The sequence below is a fragment of the Lygodium microphyllum genome, chromosome 26 (assembly GCF_053477565.2).
Source record: "Lygodium microphyllum isolate KBCC chromosome 26, Lygodium_microphyllum_v1.1.10, whole genome shotgun sequence".
NCBI lineage: Eukaryota > Viridiplantae > Streptophyta > Polypodiopsida > Schizaeales > Lygodiaceae > Lygodium > Lygodium microphyllum.
Genome location: NC_141160.1, coordinates 73,419,668 through 73,441,095, shown reverse-complemented (window position 1 = coordinate 73,441,095; position 21,428 = coordinate 73,419,668). Strand labels below are relative to the sequence as shown.

The 21,428-nt window shown below is 39.1% G+C and overlaps 1 protein-coding gene across 1 annotated transcript; it reads right to left on the bottom strand.

The window, feature by feature from the left end:
* Window positions 1–11,212: 11,212 nt before the first annotated feature.
* LOC148013407 (sugar transport protein MST4-like) lies at window positions 11,213–18,675 on the bottom strand. Its single transcript, XM_087667888.1, has 4 exons — window positions 18,489–18,675; window positions 17,441–17,760; window positions 16,400–17,026; window positions 11,213–11,656 (listed from the first exon to the last, which is right to left on the bottom strand). The coding sequence occupies exons 1-4, from the start codon at window positions 18,616–18,618 to the stop codon at window positions 11,213–11,215; spliced, it is 1,521 nt and encodes a 506-aa protein (XP_087524014.1). The 5' UTR covers window positions 18,619–18,675.
* Window positions 18,676–21,428: the final 2,753 nt, after the last annotated feature.

The window sequence follows — 21,428 nt, the reverse complement described above, 5'->3', positions numbered from 1 at the left end:
GAGAGAAAAACATAGAAAAATCATTAAACCTAATAGAGAAAGAGAGAAAGAGAGGGTGAGGGTGAGGGAGGGAGAGGAAATGAGAGAGGGAGAGAAAGAGAGAAAAGTAAATAGGACCTTACAATAAGCTTATCCTAGGCTCATAGGGGTTAGGCCGATCCTCAACAAACCTAAGGGATATATGGCTAGAGAGCCCTAGCATACTTGTGCCTCCTAGCATAATGTTCTTCTTGCAAAGAGACCTCTCATACATGGGGCTTGTCCCAGCCTCCACCACGCAAGTATACAACGAAGGCAATCAACTTATCAGTATAAAAAATATTCATTTTTCATAATGTAAATCCAAAAATAACTTTGGATATTCCATAAAAATCAATAAAAGACAAATACAAAAGACTAAAACAACATCATCACAAGATCTCTTAGGAAACTCATCTTCAACTATCAATTTTAATTAATAAATATAATGTAAAATCACTTGCAAGGAAGGACATTCTTTATCATTAATCCTCTTTCTTCCTAAGAATAGTCTTAGGAACAAATTTCTACAGTAGCCCATAATGCATAAAGGGCTTATCAAATGATAACTCGCCAGGACTTTTGGTTTTTAAATGGTTAAGTGTTCCCGACTTGTTAAGTGTTGATGTGTTCCTAACTTGTATGAACTTATCATATCTGCGTTTAATATATGCTACGCCTTTAACAAAAGAAAAAGCTAATCAAGCGCACGTGATAAAATATTTAAGTCAACACCATAGAATTCCGATAAGTGATGGGCATTGCACTGGTTTATTATAGTTGTGGCATATACAATGCATATACTCTCATGAAGCGATAAGTGTGCAGGATAATACAGGTCCTTGTGCGAAAATGTTCAATGCCCAATTACTGCAACACCAACCACCCCACAACGAGCCGCGGCAAAGCCACGCTACCGAAAGCACGCCCTCATAGAGATTGTAGTGTGCAATAGTGTGGAGAGAAGGTGGGTGAGTTGTAAATGGTAAAGGAGAATTCTATTGATGATGGAGAGAAGATGAGGTGAATCACTAATCCTATTCTTAGTAAGTGCAACCTACCCATAGTATGGCATCCATGACCAATTGAAATCAATAAGACTTTGAAATCCTACCTCGAGTATTATAACTATTGTTTTGTGGTGAATTTTCTTGCCATTATTCAATGTCAATTTGTGCTTGTGTTTTCCATGGTGTGTTGACTATGGGTGTCAAATGCTCTAGTCGGATCTCTCTCTCTTTCTCCACTCTCTTCTCTCAACTCTTGTCTCTCTCTTCATCTCTATATAAGTAGTCGTAGTTGTGGTCGTGGTCATAGTTGTGGTCATCGTGGTCGTGGTCGTGGTCATGGTCGTAGTCGTGGTCATAGTCGTAGTCGTGGTCGTCGTGGTCGTGGTCGTGGTCGTGGTTGTGGTTGTGGTCGTGGTTGTGGTCATAGTCGTAGTTGTATTCGTGGTCGTGGTCATGGTCGTCGTGGTCGTGGTCGTCGTAGTCGTGGCCATGGCCGTGGTCGTAGTTGTAGTCGTAGTTGTGGTCATGGTCGTGGTCGTGGCCGTAGTCGTAGTCATAGTCGTAGTCATAGTTGTGGTCGTGATCGTGGTCGTGGTCATGGTCGTAGTCATCGTAGTCGTGGTTGTGGTCGTGGGCGTGGTCGTGGTTGTGGTCGTGGTCATGGTCGTGGTCGTAGCTGTAGTCATAGTCGTGGTCGTGGTCATGGTCGTAGTCGTGGTCATGGTCGTCGTGGTCATGGTCATGGTCATGGACGTGGTGGTAGTCGTAATCGTGGTCGTAGTCATAGTCGTAGTCGTAGTCGTGGTCGTGGTCGTGGTTGTAGTCGTAATCGTGGTCGTAGTTATAGTCATAGTCATAGTCGTAGTCGTAGTTGTGGTCGTGGTCGTAGTCGTAACGTAGAAAAAGAGAGAGAGAGATGGAAGGAGAGGATAACAATTTAAGAGAGAAAAAAAAGAGAGAGATGGAAGGAGAGAAGAACAATTTAAAAAAGAAAAAAAAATAACAAAAATAAATTATTTATCATAACATAGACAAAATGGAAAACGATGAAGCTCTTATTGTTCAAGATCGCGAGGCGTATCTTAATTTGCGTGTCCCATGTCATTGCTCTCAATCAAGCTGGCAATTAGATGAAAAAATCGATTGTCTATAGAACATGTACGACGATTTGGTGAGTTTCAATCTGAGATCATTGATCAGGAGATTGCGGATTTTCAGCAAACGGTAAGAAAAGTTTATATCAATCATGCATTGTACTCGCAAGCTAATTGAATACCATATACAATAAGATTGGGTCTGGCTGGCAAATTTTCTATCCATGGAGGTGACGTCTTGTCCCAAGGAAGAGTGCACCCTTTGCGGCCAATTAGAAGAGTTCGTGGGCGTGTGATGGATGGAGTGCATGAGCCAATCCACCACTTGCAAGGCCAATCTATACCATCAATGCCAGAGAAGACACGCAGCCTTCCAGACCTACCTACAATCTTGGAGCCTGAGATGGAGGCAATGATCAATGCATTGATTCCCATGGATGTCGAGACTTATGATCCGCTTAGAGAGGAAGCATCCATACCATTATATGATGGGTGCCGAGTATCTCGCCTGAAGACACTGCTTGCACTCAGGGAAGGTTTTCTTGGACGACCTCCAACACTATGAATGCTGCAAGTTGGTATGAGCTGAAAATGGTCCACGCGGAGTCACATCTAAACGGAATGTGGCGGTTCTCACTTTTTTACGAGTTTCCATATTGGACCCACTTACAAGTCAACCACTTGTTGGATCCCATGCATATTTTCAAGAATGTGAGCAGCTTGCTATGGGACCACATCACAGGAAAGAGAGACACTATAGAGGCACGAATGGATTTGAAGGAGGTAGGTAAGATGAAGGCGCTTTGGCCGCAGTCAAGTGCTGATGGCCGCGTGCAACTACCTCGCGCTCCTTGGGTTTTGTCCACTAAAGAAGAGCGCATTGTGAAGCAAGTAGTCAAGTCTATCCGCACTCCGACGGTATGATGCATTCTCTCAGATTTGCATTTTCTAAAGACAACAAGGCTAAAATCCCATGACTGGCATAAGATATGTCAGGTTTGTACTACGAATGGATTGTAATTGGCATGTGCATTTTGCTATTTGGAGTGTAGCCATTATTCATAATGCTTTCTTATTTGTGGCAGTTTTTACTACCAATCGCGATTGCAGGATGTCTTACTCTAGAAATACACAGGGCCATTTACAGGTTGTTGACTTTGATGTAATGGATCTCACAGAAGGAGATTAAAACGTCCTCTATTGAATTCGTGAGGCAGGGAGCAGTAGAGATGGTTTGTCTCTTTGAGAAATACCTGCCTACCAGCATGCTCACGATACAAATCCACCTTCTTATGCATCTTGTAGATAAAGTGAAGATTGCTGGACTTGTCCATACGCGATGGATGTTCTTCTTGGAGTGCTTCATGAAAACCCTGAAAGGCTTTGTGCGACAATGAGCTCGGCCAGAAGGTAGCATGGCTGAAGGTTGGATGGTGTCTGAGACGCTATTGCATATTTCACAATGGCTACCAACGATGGATCCAAACAACAAAATGCTATGGTCACTGAAGGACGATGATAGACTGACTGGAGATGTGGTGGTTGGAAATGGGGTAGAAAAAAGAATGGATGCTACAATGGAGGAGAATGTGAATTGCTTTTGTATGTTGCACCATGCCTCTATGGAGACGTGGCTCGCCAAGTACCAGATCGCTAGGCAAGATCGAGAGGAAGCGCGATCTGAATTTCAACGTAGTACGCGTCATCGACCGATTCGATATCCCGAGGGCATGGAGGAGATGCCGCGGTTTATGTCAACACGATGGTTGCATGGACCGCAGCGTCTCACGAAGGGGCAGAGGTCTCAATGGAGAAGTGGGAATTCTCGAGGGGATGTAGTCCAAAGGTGATGAGGTGTTTAGGATTTGTCGTATCTATATTTTATATGCGACATCTAATTTGAGTGTTTCAATGTACAGTACAAAATATATAGTGCAGCGTGGTTACACGGATGTCATTTTCACATGGAGCGTATTGACAAAATGCGCTCCACAATGGGCTGTGGTATCATGGCAAGGTTCGAGCAAGAGAGCCAGCGACGAGCAACGGATCCAAACACGGTTATAGATAAGATGGAGTATTTTGGAAACTTGCAAAGTATTGTTACGGTGGATTATCGTAGCTTCTCCATGATATTATTCGATGTGCAGTGGTTCAAAGTGGTACTTGAAGGAGCTGGAGCAATAGTTCGACGAGGTCCATCTATATTTCTCGAAATAGATTAAAAAAAAAAAGGACGGATTTGCGCAACACCTTTGTGTTGCCGGCCCATTGTGAACAGGTGCATGGACTCATTTGTTTGTTAATTGTATCACGACATGGTACATGTCACAATAGTTTAAACTCTCTTGTACATGTTTGCGAACAGGTAATCTTCTATCCAAACCCCTGACAACCTCGATAGTGGTATGTTATACCTTCAGCTCCCCGAAGTGCGAGAGTATATGATCAAAGCCATGTTCCGAGCATAGATGAAGACAATATGCAAATAGAGGGGTCGATATTGCAAGGGGTGGAGGCCACCGAAAGCTTGGAGCCAGCATCGGCTAACAATGATGGAAATATAGGAGTCCAAGAATTCTTTGAGAACGAGGTGGACTCATCCTTTTGTGGTGATATGTCTATCGACCTTCCAGTGTATGCGGAGTTGTGTCAGGAGATTGACATGGAACAATATGATACTTTATACTTAAAGCATCCACTTACTCAATTCGTTGACCAATCGCTTATAAGGGTACATAAGATATGTATTTTAAGTGAGATCATTTTTTAAGGATTTATATTACCGTGCTTTGTATGATTTCAATTGATTATTCTAACATCATTTTTTGTCTGTGTAGGTGACATTTTCAAGATGAGTCGAGGGATGAGCGATGAGGAGTTGCAGGATATCTTCATGCGCATGTCTCCAGACTAGATTGTGAGATTTAGAGACATGGCAGACTAGGACCTGTCTCAAACATTGTTAGGCCGCTCTACTAGATCTACTTCAGCGCGATCGGATGCTTCAGCTTCAAGCAGACGAGATCGACGCTCCAGACTTGGGCCAGAGGGAGGGAGTGCTTTAGGGTCAGGGGGATGCTGCAGAGATATAGAGGCAGTGAGCCCGCGGTCGGCATGGGATACAAGTGCGACTCCTCGCTCTCGTGGCGGTTCCAGGGAGAGTGGCTTAGGCTTAGGTGGATGCTGTGGAGGCACGGACACGGTGTCTCCATCTCGTCGTTCAGTTGGAGTTGTATCACCCCCAGGATTTGTCACACCTGTGGGGATGTCTACTCTAGTTACTTCGGCTTTTGCTCAGCCGTCTATAGGTGGCACCCCTATGGGTGCCACTCCGACATATATTACCCCGGTCGGTACACTGGATGCACAGGGGTCTCCTGGATATGCCCAAGAGCGTGGACGCAGATGGGAGATGACCCATCTTAGGCATACCCCAGGGGGATATGCATATCTAGTCGAGGATAGGTCAGGAGCCATCATCATGAATGATGAGGGGAGGAGGGTGATGGCTCGCATGAGAGAGTTGTGCCAACAAGTTCTTCGACACAATGTCTTAGATCATTGGAATAACATACCAGAGGGGAGCAAGGACTACATAGTAGCATCCTTGCATGAGGAGTTTCCAGTTCCAGTCTCAGTAGATAGATTTTCTACGGGCTGGATGATGGATTGCATGTGTGCATATATGTCACACAGACGATTGGACACATGCAAGGCACTCAAGAGTGGGGTTGCAAAGCCCAAGTGGTTAGACGCGGACGACTGGCGCCGACTAAGGGAGGAGGCAATAGATTCTCCAAGACGTTGGAGTCAGCAACGCGAGGCAGCAAGGGCACGACTCGAGGCCGGAGTGGTCCATCATCTTGGGAGTGGCGGCCACAGGACATATTTGGAGGACTTTGTAAGTTTTTCTTTTGTTTTGCTTGTTTATTTTTTTGCAATATCCTTTGTACTGACAATCATGTTTCTAACAGTTAGTATTTTGTTTTCTTTGCAGTACTCCATTACAAATCGCGATCCGACCGGGCTTGAGACTCGATATGTAGAGAGACATGGTCTCACTACATTGCTCGACTGATTGTATAGACGCGGCGGCCCTGTAAGTCACTCATCTTTCTTGTCCATAGTTACCATGTTTAATTAGAATGCATTATTATATGGTGGATTGATGTGTTGTTGTTTCTTTTTTTGCAAAGTCCATTTGATGCTCCTTTGCGGCAAGACGAGCTTTCGGATGGCGAGGATATGTAGCTCGCCCTTGGATCCCTGGAGCTCACACACCTTCCTTTTTTGGTCGCATGATCTATGTAGACATTTTCTATGTATTAGTGATATCTTGTCATGATTGTACCAGTCGCTTTCATTATGCGATCATGTATTTATTTCATATATCAGTGTTATGATTTCAGGATACTTTGTTTTTGTTTGCACGAGCATTGTACACAGTGCAGAAACTATTTTGTATGGCCCAAATAAAGCACACAGTGCTATATGCAAGCTGCCCTGCCACAAATTTTTTTTTCTTGTTACCGTCACTATTATCATCGCAAATTTACTACTCGTGTCGTTATTGGTATCGTTATTATCGTCGCAGACCATCGGTATCAGCGTCGTTATTGGTGTCGGTATCAGTGTCGCAAATGCGACGCTGATATCGATGTTGATACCGACTGTTCTATGGCGTCGCCAATAACGATGCTTTTTGCGACGACGGGGGCAAATTTTGTTATTTACATTTTCGTCACTTTTAACGTCGGTATAAGTCCTATATCTTGTAGTGAAATATCAGCATGTGCCTTAAGTTGACTCCTTTTGTGTAGTGAGGTCAATAATTCAATGGACTAGTAAGTGCTCTCTCACATGTCCTTTTTTTCTATCATATTGACAACTCTATTCAAGCTTGCCTTAATAGTTTGTTGCAAGAAGTTACTTTCATCTATCCCTAGGCATGGAGTTCTCTAACAACTCAATCATTTTAGTTTACATATTCTATATTTGTGTCACTATCTACTTGAAGATTTCTTGGTCAATAATTGGTCAAATCTCAGCTATCTTTTCCTACTCTTTACTAGAGTTGTCTTCATCTCTTTTAGATGTTGTCACCTCTACTGGTTGTGGACGAGAGTGATCCATCTCTTGCGTAGCTTTCTTGTAGGAATATGGGAGAGTTCTCTCAAAGTCTTCCTTTTGTTCCCTCATGTTGGATTCCACCTTCTTGAACTCCCTTTTAGATCTTTTCTTAGTAATGTGGACTGCAATTTGTTCTTCTAATGGCTAGGTGTACTTGATTAGTCGAGTGCTTTCCTAACGGAACTTATAAGACTAGAGTTGAATGTTGAGTACCTAGGTTCAAGTGTTAGAACTTGATGTGAGATATTGACAAGGTCTAGGGTTGTCACTTAGATCCTCCTCATCTATCACTCTCTTTGAGCCAAGTGTAGTGCTAGTCCACTTTCAATTGATGCAAAGTGATATTTTTTAATTGGGTGCTAGTTTGTAGTTAGAGACTAGGAGTCATAAGAACCTTAGGTGATCCTTGTGGGCTAGAGCCAAGGCACTCCATCTCAATCAAAAAAATTAGAGAGTCATATTGGGTTGGGATGGCATCAATTAGGATAGGGCCCTAAGTAATTAGTGATTGATGATACTCCATAGGAAACAACTTAGGGTGGATATGTTCACTCATTTCCTCACAATTAGGCCCACTCTCAAGGCATTAAGATGTTGATATTTTCCTCTTATCTCCTCTTTGTGTCTTCTATGTGTAGGAGCCTCTTATCATCCTCTTCAATCTACCATGTCCCCCATGCACAATGTAAGCTCTCTTTCGTATACTTGGGTTCCATAGTCAAAATTGGATGGCTAACCTAGTTTCTCAAATGCAAGAGCATAGCAATACCACCAACATCATCAAGTTGTCCACATATGTGTCATCAATTATGTTAGCATGTCTTACTACCTTCAATAGTGTCATTACATCCACACTATTATGGAGTACAACCTTATATGTCATCCACAATGAAAAATAAATAATGCTTTTGTCAAAAAATTATACCTTAATCCAATAAGGCATGACCCTTAACCTGAGTTCACATACTTGGGTCATCTCAAGGCCATAGTGTGACATTATGGTTTCCCTTTTATGAGTGCTTCCAACACACCACAAGCATTCTTAAATCCACATCCTTAATTTCACATAATCTTATGTGATGTTAAACCCACTACCAAGCTCCAAGGTGCCATCCTTCACATCCTATTGAACCCTTATTGTAATAGTTGCAACACCAAGGAAAATCAGTGATGGCATGAAAGAATAGTTGTGAATTGATGGTAGCAATTGTTGATATCATGATATTCAAACTTGCATACATGAATTAAGGTCTTAGAGACCCTTCATTCTTAGAATGGGACAAATGGTGTTGACCATCCCTTTTCCTAGGAATATTTTTATATGCCCTTGGGAAACAATACTTCATATAGGACTTTTGAAAACCAGTTACAAGTATAAATATGCCATTTTACAAGAGATATTTCCATAAGGAGCACATTTTTGTGCCTTTATTTGCACACATTTTCAGGTTGCTATTGCTCCTGTACTAAAATGTGAAGTGTTGCGCATACAAATTGGATAAGAAACATGTTTGGCTCAAATAAAATCATCATCTTCATCGGTCCTGGTATGCAAGGCGGCACTTTCCTTTGCCACGGAGATTTTCCAAAAACTCATGTCCAATTGATGATAGGTCTACTACTACCAAATGGAGGACTAGGTGTGTTCGTCTTGATAATGCCAAGAGATTGGGCCTCAAAGATGAGAGGAAAATGGCTAGTGATCATAGCCTCATGGCCTTTGTCAGACACAAAGTCTTGGTAGATCCAGCTAGCTTAGTGAGAGTGGAACAACAACATAAGAAAATATTGACGAAAGGAATGGTGAAGGGGTGTGGTCTGGGATAGCAAGTGGATGCTCTCTCTACTAACTATGGGTGAAGGGAGTGCCAAAGAAAAAGGAAGGGGAAGAGAGGAAAGAGGGAGATGCAGGGATGGGAATAGGGCTTGTTGGGCTATGATAAGGTGGTTTTTCTTTTAAAAATTTATCTTGGAAGGTGGAAATGATGAAGATTAAACAGCAAGAACAAGGGTTTAGCAATGCATCTTCTCATTGATAAATCCATTCTCTCCTCAATTTTAGAAACATTTTCCTAATCACAAATTGTAATTCTTCAATAGAAGGCATGGCCAACGTTAAATTCAAGTCCTCCCCTATCAACTTATTCACTGGCTCTAAGAATGCTTACAACTTTCCTAGGCTTAGCTCCCACAATACTAGACAAGTGTTTGACAAACACTTTGGCACTGAAATTTCCACTCATAAGCTCTTCTTCACATTGCCATAACATCGATTGCTTTCTTTTAATAATGTGTGAGTTAATTGCAAAATTATATGCTTTACAAGTTTTGATATATCAATATGGCTACAAGTTGATTATGCAATTGTATAATTGGTATCTTGATAGTATACCCTAAAGGTCAATGCCAATGCACTAATTAGCGAGTTTTGATATATCTATAAGGATGCTTCACATCAAGCTAATAATTACATGCATGCGAAAATTGCTCAAACTTTTCTCCTCTACTTAGTAATATCATGTAGGTGTACTTAAATAATAAATAAATCAAGTAGAGGTGTCAAAATTTTTCCATCCTAAATAGGTCTATTTGAAGGATAAATTTATAAAAATAGAGTTGTTACCATATCCCCTTTTTATACTATTCCTTTGCTATCTATTTGTTTGATATTAACAATCCAATCGATAAGTAAATTAAAATTTAAACCTTTCAAGATCAAACCAATGAATTTGCCAAAATTCAAACTAATTAAAACTCATTTAGCTAAATCTCTAGTTTAAATTTAGACTCACTAAACTTTTAACTAATTAAACATGACTTAGCTAAACTTCTAATTCAACTTTGAACTTATCAGCAACCATAGTTAAACATCTAATTTAAATAACCTAGACCACACATTACATAATTAGTTTGATCTGTAAAATTTTTAATATAAAATTTAAAATGAGTACTTTAAATTTAACAAATGTCTTTGTAGTCCCTTAGCTCAAAGGCTAATCCAAGCCATTGTGTATTCTAAAATCTATAACAAAAAATTATTTTGTATCAAAGAATCTTTATTTTGTACAAAAGGATTCTATTGTATGAACCATAATTCTTTCCTATGAGATAATATTTTGTAAGAAATAAAATTTTCACTAATCCATTGCTTAATCTAGCATAATAATCTTCATATTTATGATGTGTTCCCATATCATACCCTATATTTTATAAGGCCATCATGCAATAGTCCCATACGTTTTGTAATATACCAATCCGATATTTGTACTATGCAACCAAGATGATTAGGTCAAATTTTGGGAATCCAACATGTTAATTAGATGCTTCTCTTAATCATGTTGGATATAAAAGCTTGACAAACTTTATATCTTCGTATAAGCAATGTTTGATGGATTTTTGTACCATCATAATGAATAAAGATAATATATTCATGTTAATTTGATGCTTCTCTTAATCATGTTGGATATAAAAGCTTGACAAACTTTATATCTTCCTATAAGCAATGTTTGATGGATTTTTGTACCATCATAATGAATAAAGATAATATATTCATGTGTAAAAATCATAATAGGGTATGGATTTGAGGGCCTTGAGAGATAGAAGACTACACCTACCTATTCATATCTTTCACTTTTGTAGTATACCTTTAATTTCAACAACTAGAAAGAGCGCCATAGATGCAAGTGAGAGTCATCACCTTGGATTGGACGCTTCTCTTGGACAAGCCAAAGGTAAAATTTTGACAAACCTCAAGCGTACAAGTGTATAATTGATATTCTAAAGTGGCATAAGAATCTATTTTTATGTTGCCATAGGATGTAATAACACTTGTCAATGTTTAGATTTCAATCTTTTTCAAGAATAGTTGCAAATACCATATAGTATGCATATACTTATACACTTCTTAATATTTTGGTTTTAATTTTATTCAAGGTTAGTCAAGAAGCAAGTAAATAATTAGGCTATGGTCTTGTAATCCTCATAGGTAGAGTGGGGCACCACCCTCTTCCAAAACCAATGTGCTGCCCAAAGCTCATGCATGCCATGGATGGGTATGCCTTTTGTTTCAGGCAAAAAGAGAGTCACAAATACGATTGTGACCACAACCCAACCACCAAAGAACAAAAATATGGCATACTTGAATGCACACAACATAGACAAGAAGGTTTGTGCAACTACAAATTTGAAAAGCATGTTGATACACACGGTCACACTTAGTCCTACTGACCGCACCTCCAATGAATACACTTCACTCGGAATAATCCAAGCTAGGGGCCCTAGTGTCCCAAAGAATGCAAAGACAAATATACACACCACCACCACCTCCACTATGCCTTCACCCATTGATAACTTTTGTCTCATCCCTTGTAATCCAGTTGCAAATACACATGCCATGGCCACCTACATAAGAGACCTCAAATTATGTTGCATATGTTATACCTTTTGATCATAACCCTATCATTGGTGATATGAAAAAACTATTAACATTTTAGAATGTAAAAAACTTATAGCATTACTTTTCCTTCCTTAAAATGATTTTGAACTTGATAACTCCTTACAATATTTTAGGGTACTCACACACCACGCTGCTAAGATTTCATGCATATAGAATTTGATTAGCTTAGTGATGGTGGTGGGACCCGACATCGATGAGGTCCAAATCTTTTCATTATTTTTACCAACAAGTATAAATTTGACATTTGAGTAAGGGTTCAATAGCCATCTTTCCCTACCAAGAGATATCCATGATGCATAGAATACAAAGAAAAATGCTATTTTAATATGTGGCAATGAGAAGCCATTGTTCAAGAGTTAAATTGTTTTTAAGCATGGTGAGAAAAGGGCATGTAAAAACATGTCCTTATTTCTTGCATGATGCTAATATATCCATTTGTCTATCCTCATATGGCATTCTTTATGGGACAAGAACTACAAATAAAATTCCTTTTGTACTAGTACATATTGGGATTTTCACCTCTATTAAGGTTTCCCACCAATAATTATTAGTATGAAGATGTACAAGCCAACACTCTAGATACTTGAAGTGTGTGATCCCCATGGATAAAATAGTAGTCACAACATTCTTTTATATCTTATTATTGATTCTAAAGAACCTACCAACTTGAATTCATTCATACCCTAAAATATGATGCAAGTTTTAAGTAACTTAGTTATATATGATATCATTTCACATAAAATTTGTTGAAATGGAATGAGTATGTTAGGGGGGAGGTGCTTGTGAACACTTAGATGTGTCTTATCTAAGGGGAAAAAGAAGTAGTCTCTTTTTTTGATTGGTCGATTAAAGAGCTTTTTATGAGTGTTGGGATAAAGGCTTTCACCATGTCTGCTTGCTTTTTCATTATCACCTAAGCTATAGATATGCACTCTATGGTGTTGGCTCCTTAGTCAGTAGTTGGATATGTCCTCACATTGTTGGCTCAATTACAATTTGCATCCTTTCCTATTTCTTGCTAGAAAATTGGCCATTATGCAAGGTATAATCTCAAAAATTCTTAACCTCATCCAAAGGAATCATTAACTACAAAATATTATTTCTTCTCTTAATACCCTCTTAATCTTCTAGTAAAGTCAAACAAGAAAGAATGGAGAAACCACCTCTTCTAAGGAAGAAAATCCCATCCCTTTTGGGCCCAAAAAGGAAAATTCTATTTTCATCCACACAATTATTCGCACCCCCTTTAGAGGGAGACAAAATCTTTGATATGGAACTTAGTAGAGGGTCTATCAAAAATATTATATTTTCTCGTTTATAAACTTAACAACCACCAAAAGTTATAGACTCCGTCCTCCATGGGTTCAACTATATGAAAATTAAATGGGTCACCATAGTGAGCCTCCTAAGTGGTGGAAAAATAATCTACGTACTATGTAAAAGAGTAAACTCCCTATGTAATTGAGAGTGATTTTGTGGAGATATTATTTGGGTGTGCTACATATGGGATAATTCCTAGCAAACATGAGCATTGCACTAGATTCTTGTTGATGACTTCCAACCACCAATAGCTAATTTATCATGTGTTGGTCATGTCAAAATCCTTCTTAGGACATGATGATGAGATTTTTGAAAACCAACCTCCAAGAAGATAGTTTGATATGATTTTTGGTACTTATGCTTGTGTTCCCATTATGTTGCACATTCTCATCATTAACAAGCTTTGCATGAGCTTCTTGTCGATGACTTCCAACCATCACTAACCAATTTATCATGTGTTGACTGTATCAAAATCCTTATTAGGAGACAATGATGAGATTTTTGAAAACCAACCTCCAAGAAGATAGTTTGGTATGATTTTTGGTGTTTGACTTTCTTTCCCATTATGTTGCATACTCCCTATCATTTTTCATCCATTTGAAGTAGGTTTTGGATAGTGTAGACTATCCATACTACTTAAAATCATGTGATTTCTTCATTAGCTTCAATTCTCTTCGATTATTTTGATTTAAATTTTCTCTCTTTTAATCTAAATAAGTTTTAATAAGAATAGTGTTATGACCATGGTTAACTAGTATAATTGCAATTTTTATATGAAAAGAAGCATTTGCACAATGCCCCATCCACCCATCCATATCTATGTGTGAATGCATACATGTATATGCACTTGTGCAGGCACACACATCATGTTGTGTGTTAAGAAGCCTATTCCCCTTGATGAGGTATGGATTATGGGAGGAGGAGGAGGAGGAGGAGGAGGAGGAGGAGGAGGAGGAGGAGGAGGAGGAGGAGGAGGAGGAGTTTTTACATTGGTGAGAGAGAGAGAGAGAGAGAGAGAGAGAGAGAGAGAGAGAGAGAGAGAGAGAGAGAGAGAGAGAGAGAGAGAGAGAGAGAGAGAGAGAGAGAGTGTGTGTGTGTGTGTGTGTGATATTCTTAAAAGGTTCATTGTTACATTCCTATGAGTACTTCAAGTTAAGTGGATTGAATTTACTTATGTAGAAATTTGTAGTGAATTCAAGCTTTCTATGGAGACATTCATAGTCTCTCTTCAATATTCCAAGCTCATAGTATTGTCTTTATTTGCAATATAAGTTTACCCATCTATAACTCCTCACTTAGAGATATCTATGATGGAGAAGTTCACTCAACAAGTTAAACTACCCTGTGGGAATATCAAATTGCCAACTTTAAGGTGGGATATGTTAGATATACTTACTGCCACACCCTCATAAGGTGCTACCAATGATCCGTGGCACTCAAAGTTATAAGGCCTCCATTATGAGGAGAAGAAACATGTGATTCCAAATAATTGGTTGCATCAAATTACCAACTTTAAGGTGGGATATGTTAAATATACTTAATATCCCACCATTATAAGGTGCCACCAATGATCCATGGTGCTCCAAGTTGTAAGGCCTCCATTATGAGGATAAGAAATATGTGATTCCAAATAATTGGTTGCGTCCTACCTTGAACATTAGATGAGATTAATGTGATCGGATGCCAAAAAGGCGACCTTAGTGGGTCTAGTCTTTAGGTTAGAGTAATTAAGTTGGTAGTAACTTGAGGCGCTATGCATCCACTTGTGGGGTGTAGGAGTTATCAGGGGCCTCTATTTCGGGGTCATGGGTCCACAAATGCAACCCCTAGCTGGGGAGTCTTAAGGGGGACCAAGGGCTCCCTTAACAAGGTTTGGAAGTAATGTTTCCAACTCTATAGTAAAGGAAATATTTCCTAGTAGTCGACTAGTAAATGTTTGTAATATGGTAGACTGGACATACCAATCTTCGAGAATATAAAAGGGAGACCCATTCACAACCATCATCATCCAAATCTTACATATCAGAGTTCTTCTAGCTAGCCTTAAGGTCTTCACCAATCATCTGTCTAGATTGCCATCTAAGCTTCATAATGGAAGCATATGGGTGGACATAACCATCTTTGTATCAATTTGTTTAGGGTTGAAGAAAAATTTGATGTTCCCTTACTCCTGATTTCTTGCCCAGATTCTGTACACTACACCATGTTCATTATTGTTCCATCTCTTGTATTTCAGCAAGAAGAGTTATCACATATAAAATGGGAACATAGTAAGTAATTCTTTATCCAAATGAGATATTTGATTGTTGTGAATTATTAGATTGGAATGGGAAGAAGCATCTTAAAAGTTGTATAGAATGGCATGACTAGAGACTATGTACCTAATAATATCATTTTGCTTGACAATGCAATCCTCTAAATTTTAAAAAGATTCAACATGTCTACAATTGACTAAACACTTTTGGGGTGCTTTACTCAAAAGATGTCTATTTTAGGGTTAGTCCCTCCTCTTGATGACCAGGATCCTTAGAGTGATTGGAAGTTCAAGGATTTTAAGACTTATTGGTAGTCTACATATGGTGTTCATCATATGCTAGATGATGGTAAACATTGGGATGATGTTCATCATGTGCTGGAGGACTTTGAACATTGGATTGTAAATATAAAGAAGGCTACTAAGTTTTGGAGTTCAACAGTGGGCAATATGGTCGAGGACCACAATGGTGATGGCTTTGTTTGCATGTATCCTTTTTCTACAAGTTATAAGATGGCACATGTTAAGTTGTTTACCTAGCTACCTGTCTAGCTTTTGTTTGCTGAATGGATCGCTCTTGTACATCTAAATATTCTTCAATTCAGTGACCTTCATATGCAGTCTAAGAGAGAGAGAGAGAGAGAGTGTGTGTGTCTTAGGTTAGATGTCATCAACAGACAACTTACAGCCAACGCATCCTCCACTCTTTCACTCTTTGCATTGGAATGGTCTTAGGTAAGATGTCATCAACAGCCAACTTACAGCCAAAGCATCCTCCTGGTCTTTTGCACTTATAGAGGACATGAAATGCCCTTAATTTTTATCGGCTAAAGGTATCATATTGGTCGGGTTCACGGATTGTTGCTGTGGCAAGTGGGGTTCTATGGTTTCTGTTGGTGTTCTTCTTGGCAAGGTGGTTGTTCCATAGATGGAGATTATCCATTCACTTCAATTGTGATTCCTTCATGATGTGTCTTTTTTCTACTAGCATCTCCTTAGGTCATTTTCTAGCTGTCTGTGTCTAAGTTGGTTGTTCAGATGGCCCTTTGTACATAGTTCTATTTGTTAATTCAATAACCCTCACAGGGAAGAGAGAGAGAGAGAGAGAGCTTACCATAGCTGAAAGCATTACTGTTGCACCTGATAAAAGTAGCCTTCTTCTTCCAGTTCTGTCTACAACACAGAGGGCAACAAAATTAGCTAGGAAGCCCATGGCTCCTACAATGACAGCAGAATAGAGTGCTGCCTGGTCACCAAAGCCTGCGGTCTTGAACAAGAAGGTACCATAGAAGAGTATGGCATCATTGCCTGTCACTTGCTGTAAGATTGGGAATGTTACACCCATCACAAGCTGCGGGACATTTCGTCTCTCTAACAATTTCCCAAAGCTATTAGACTTTAGATCATCATTCTGAATCACATCTAGCAACTCCTGAAACTCGGCCTCGATCTCACTCGACCCTCGAATCTCAGCCAGAACCTTTTTGGCTTGGTCATAGTGGCCCCTTTGTATCAAGCTGCTTGGGCTTTCAGGAAGCAGCAAGCTGAAAAAAGTAAACAAAATGGCAGGGATTCCGGCAATGCCAAGGGAGAGACGCCATCCCCATGGGTGTATGCTTTCAGCAAAATAATTCACAACATTGCCTAAAACTATGCCTGAACTGACAAAAACTGTGAATGTATAATGCAGCCCTCCTCTGAGCCTAGGTGGTGCAACCTCTGCCAAATAGAGGTTTACAGCCTGCAAACAAAGACATTTTCGTGATTGAACAGAAGGAAAGGCACCATTATACTGGAAGACATTTGTGCTTAATAAACAAACACACTCACAAGAAGTACATCCGGATAATTGCAAAACTCCATAAGCTGATGCTAGCAGCAAATGGATGTTTGGAGAGTGGAACAGGGTTCGACTAATACCACAAATGTTCATAAGGTACTACTAGAACAGACTGTGTAGTGGACTTCCTCTACTCTATGATTAAGGAAGATCAGCGTGATCCTTGAATTACCACAGAAAACATAACCTATGCAATCTGGTCAGCCATTGATTGTGAAAACATGATATGAGGGGACTTCCTCAGTAATGATGTGAACATGTCTCTATAAAACTGACGGAAGTTCCAGTGGGAGATAAGTGGAACAGAACTCAGACCTGATTTGAAAAGCCGAGTCCACTGCCTAACAGCATTCTGCCGGTCAAGAGCATACCAAGGTTTTGTGCTGCAGTGCCCATCACTGTGCCAAGAATAAAGAGCATGCTAGCTATGAGCATGGTTGATCTGCGGCCAAAATGCCGTGTAGTGGACGATGCAAGAAGCGTCGACAGGAGAGCTGATAAATACAGGCATGAAGCAAAGAGTTGGAACACATCATTCTTGTACCTGCAATAGGTATCTTGCTTTGCATTCTTTTTCTGTACCAGGACATCTGGATAGAACTTGACCAAAAAATCATCCATCACAGCAATCCCACCTGCATTTCGATGGCTCTCAATTTTTTTCAGATGAATGTCAGATCATACATGATTTAAATGCTTTTCTGAACACAAGATTATACAAATGTTGTACTACTGCTTCTCAAATTTCTCCAGATGGATGTTAGATGGTACATTGTTCATGTATTTTCCAAAGATGAGATGATTGGATGTACATTCTGGTTGATCTGACAGAAAAAGTAATTCATGTTCTAACAGCCAAAAATTCTCAGTTCTATCAATACCCATTTTCCAAAATGCATTGGAATACACAGTCATACTGATCTGCATTTCTTTCAAAACGCACCTAAAACACACAATCATACAGATAGCCGTGTCTCGAAATTGGATCAATAAAGCACAAATAGATTGATGGACAGCCAAAGTACTCAAAATTGATCAACATTGATCAGCATGATAAATTGATGCAACAATCTAACTGACCAGCATACAGTAGATTGACGCAACAACCAAAAGCAATCAAAACAATGTAACAAATCAATCAAAACTGATCAGCATAAAAATCAATCAAGACAATCAAAATCAAGCAAAAGTGATCAGCATAAACAGATTGATGCAACGAGTAATATCCATCAAAATAATCAAAGATTGAGTAAAATTGATCAGCATGAATAGATTGATGCAACAATCAAAATTAGTCAAACAACAAGAATTAATCAGCACAAGGTAGATTGAGGGGGACCATCCAGTCGATCAACGATCATACCAGCAACAACCAGGTCGTATCCATACATGAGGCCACCACTGCCTGCCATGATGCAGCTGAGGACGACATAAGGCGTGAGCTTGGCTGGGTACCTGCCGGCACCCGAAGAGGAAGGAGTCGGGGCCGCCATGGCGTCACAGGCGAAGTAATAGTCACACAAACCATAGTCCCAGTCATATAAGTAAAGACTAGGGTGCCGGAAGAGAGCAACATAAGCCAGCAGATTCCCAATAATGAAATGTGTGCCTCTTAAACATGTGTTTTGGCCTCATTAAAGCTTTCATATGACAAGTCTTAATTAATTAAACTTGGTGTATTTCAATAATGTGTTTTCATAATGTTTGTGGTATCTTAATAATGTGTCTAGGCCTAATGGAAGCTTTTACATGACAAGCTATAATCAAATCAATCAATCAATCAACAGAACTTCAAATGGCCAAACCCCTCAAATAATCTTGACATATGTGCGTGTACACACTCTCTGGGCACTGGGATTTGAAAAAGCAAGAAGCTCTTGTACATGTTGATATTATCGTTCCATTTTGTTTTAATTATATTTGTCTACCTAACAATATTCACAATTTTGATCTCATAGGACATTTTGGCCTTATAATGCTAAAATGATCGACATAAACAAACAAATGAACACAATATTCACAATTTTGATCTCATAGGACATTTTGGCCTTATAATGCTAAAATGATCGACATAAACAAACAAATGAACACAATATTCACAATTTTGATCTCATAGGACATTTTGGCCTTATAATGCTAAAATGATCGACATAAACAAACAAATGAACACACACACACACACACACACACACACACACACACACACACACACACACACACACACACACACACACACACACACACACACACACACACACACACACACACACACACACACACACACACACACACACACACACACACACACACACACACACATTCAACAATTCTTGTTACCATCCACCACAAAATTGGCGATGTGTATATATATATCTCACTCATACTATCACATTTCTTGCTATTATCCATCACAAAATTGCTGATGAAGATTTTGTCACCATGGCTTAGTGCCCCTTTGCATGGATATGCACTAAGAGCAAACATTTAGAGTCATGTTATAGGCCTTGTTCATACATGAAAATTGTGGCACTACTGAATACATCACATGACTAGCCTTGTGTACCTATGGCTTCTAAATCAATTTCTTGGCATCACCTAGTTCAATATTCTCCAACCATCAATTGACCAATCCAAGGCTTGATACTGATTGTTGATGATGATATGCTAACAATACCTTTGGAAGAATTGCACTATCTTGGATGACGAGCATGCCATGGGGAATATGGGCTGCCTAGGGGAAGCTCTATATCAATGTAGCTTACATAGCAACCAATAAAGTGTCTTAAATAAGTTGGGGTTTTGTTGCAACATATTATTGGCCAATGACTGTATGCCCCATCATTTACTTTCTATATATGGGTGGTGTCTTATACTAGCAGGGGTTTTATTGCAACATATTCTTGGTTCATGAGTGTACATCCCATCATGCTTATTTTCTTTACATGGGTAGTGTTGAAATGTTCATTTCTCAAAACCAAGAGTCAAGTTGAAAGGAGACTAGATCAACTATTTGATCACTTTTTCTTATGCCAACAATGTGTTAAAAATAGACACAAGTGAATCAACAATGGATTGAAAGAAACTTTAATTCGCATAATGATTTCAAAATGGAGCTATTTTGCTCCAATTTTTGTCATCATTTGTGTAAGATACTTAATGCATGTGCCTTATCTTTGTTTTCATCAATAATTTGTCCATACTTTGTTTTCATCGATAATTTGTCCATACTTTTCAAGGCCATAGTGTTTGTCTCTAGTAAGAACCTATTCTCATGCATTTCTAAATGCACTTCTAATAGATTTGGTATTACTTTGATTAGAGGTGGTTTGTAATTAGCAAGCAAGTATTATCACATCTTTTAATACCATCTTACAATACATGAACAACATTTTTAATTTGAGATAAATGATAGTCATTTCTTGATGAATCAAATTAATCTCCCATAGAGACAACTTATATTTTGTTACTTTAGAAAATTATTGGAATGGTAGTCATGAGGGTACCCTACATAATTCACACATCATAGACAATGGATTTACAAGCGCTTTGTGTGACCCGAAGTCATAATGGCACACTCGTGGGGGTCTTTGTTTCACTATGATCCCTAATTGCAACATGCAATACATAAAGGTTAGCCACCATGAATATGTGTCACATAGGGTGCCCTTTGTAAGAAAAATCAAGGGAGACTCTTTGTGACAAAGGTGACCTCCTTTGTTGTGTGCACCTTGCCCTTTGTGACTCATGTAACAAAGGCTTTAGCATGAGGATACCCTTTGAAGCATGCTAGACATGAGCATTAATTTATCTACAAAGGAGCATATAGCTTTAAATAGTTCTCTCCTATGTGCATGCCACGAGGATGATTGCCTTAGATAGTTCTTCCTTGATGTTGGGGTGTGTTCTTAAGGGGAAAATGGATTTAGATAGTTCTACCTTGAGCTAAGAGTTGATGGGGATGCATGTCCTTTCTAGTCACTAATACTCATTGGTATGCACATGGGTAATAACACTAGTAGGTGATCCCATTACAATACACATTTAAATGTTTTATATGCACTCATTTACTTAGTGTGCGCCTAGAGTATCCATGGACTATTTACTTTATGATTAGTTGGTTCTAATTCATATGTATATTTTTAGGATGTTGAAAAATATTTATTTATAATGATTGTCATGCTCATATTCATTTATGATACATACAATTGATGTGTAGAGGTGTGGCAAATTTGATCACCAAGCCAAGCTCATAACTCCAAAGTGTGTGTAAATAAAGGCACAAAAATATACACCTCATGGAAAA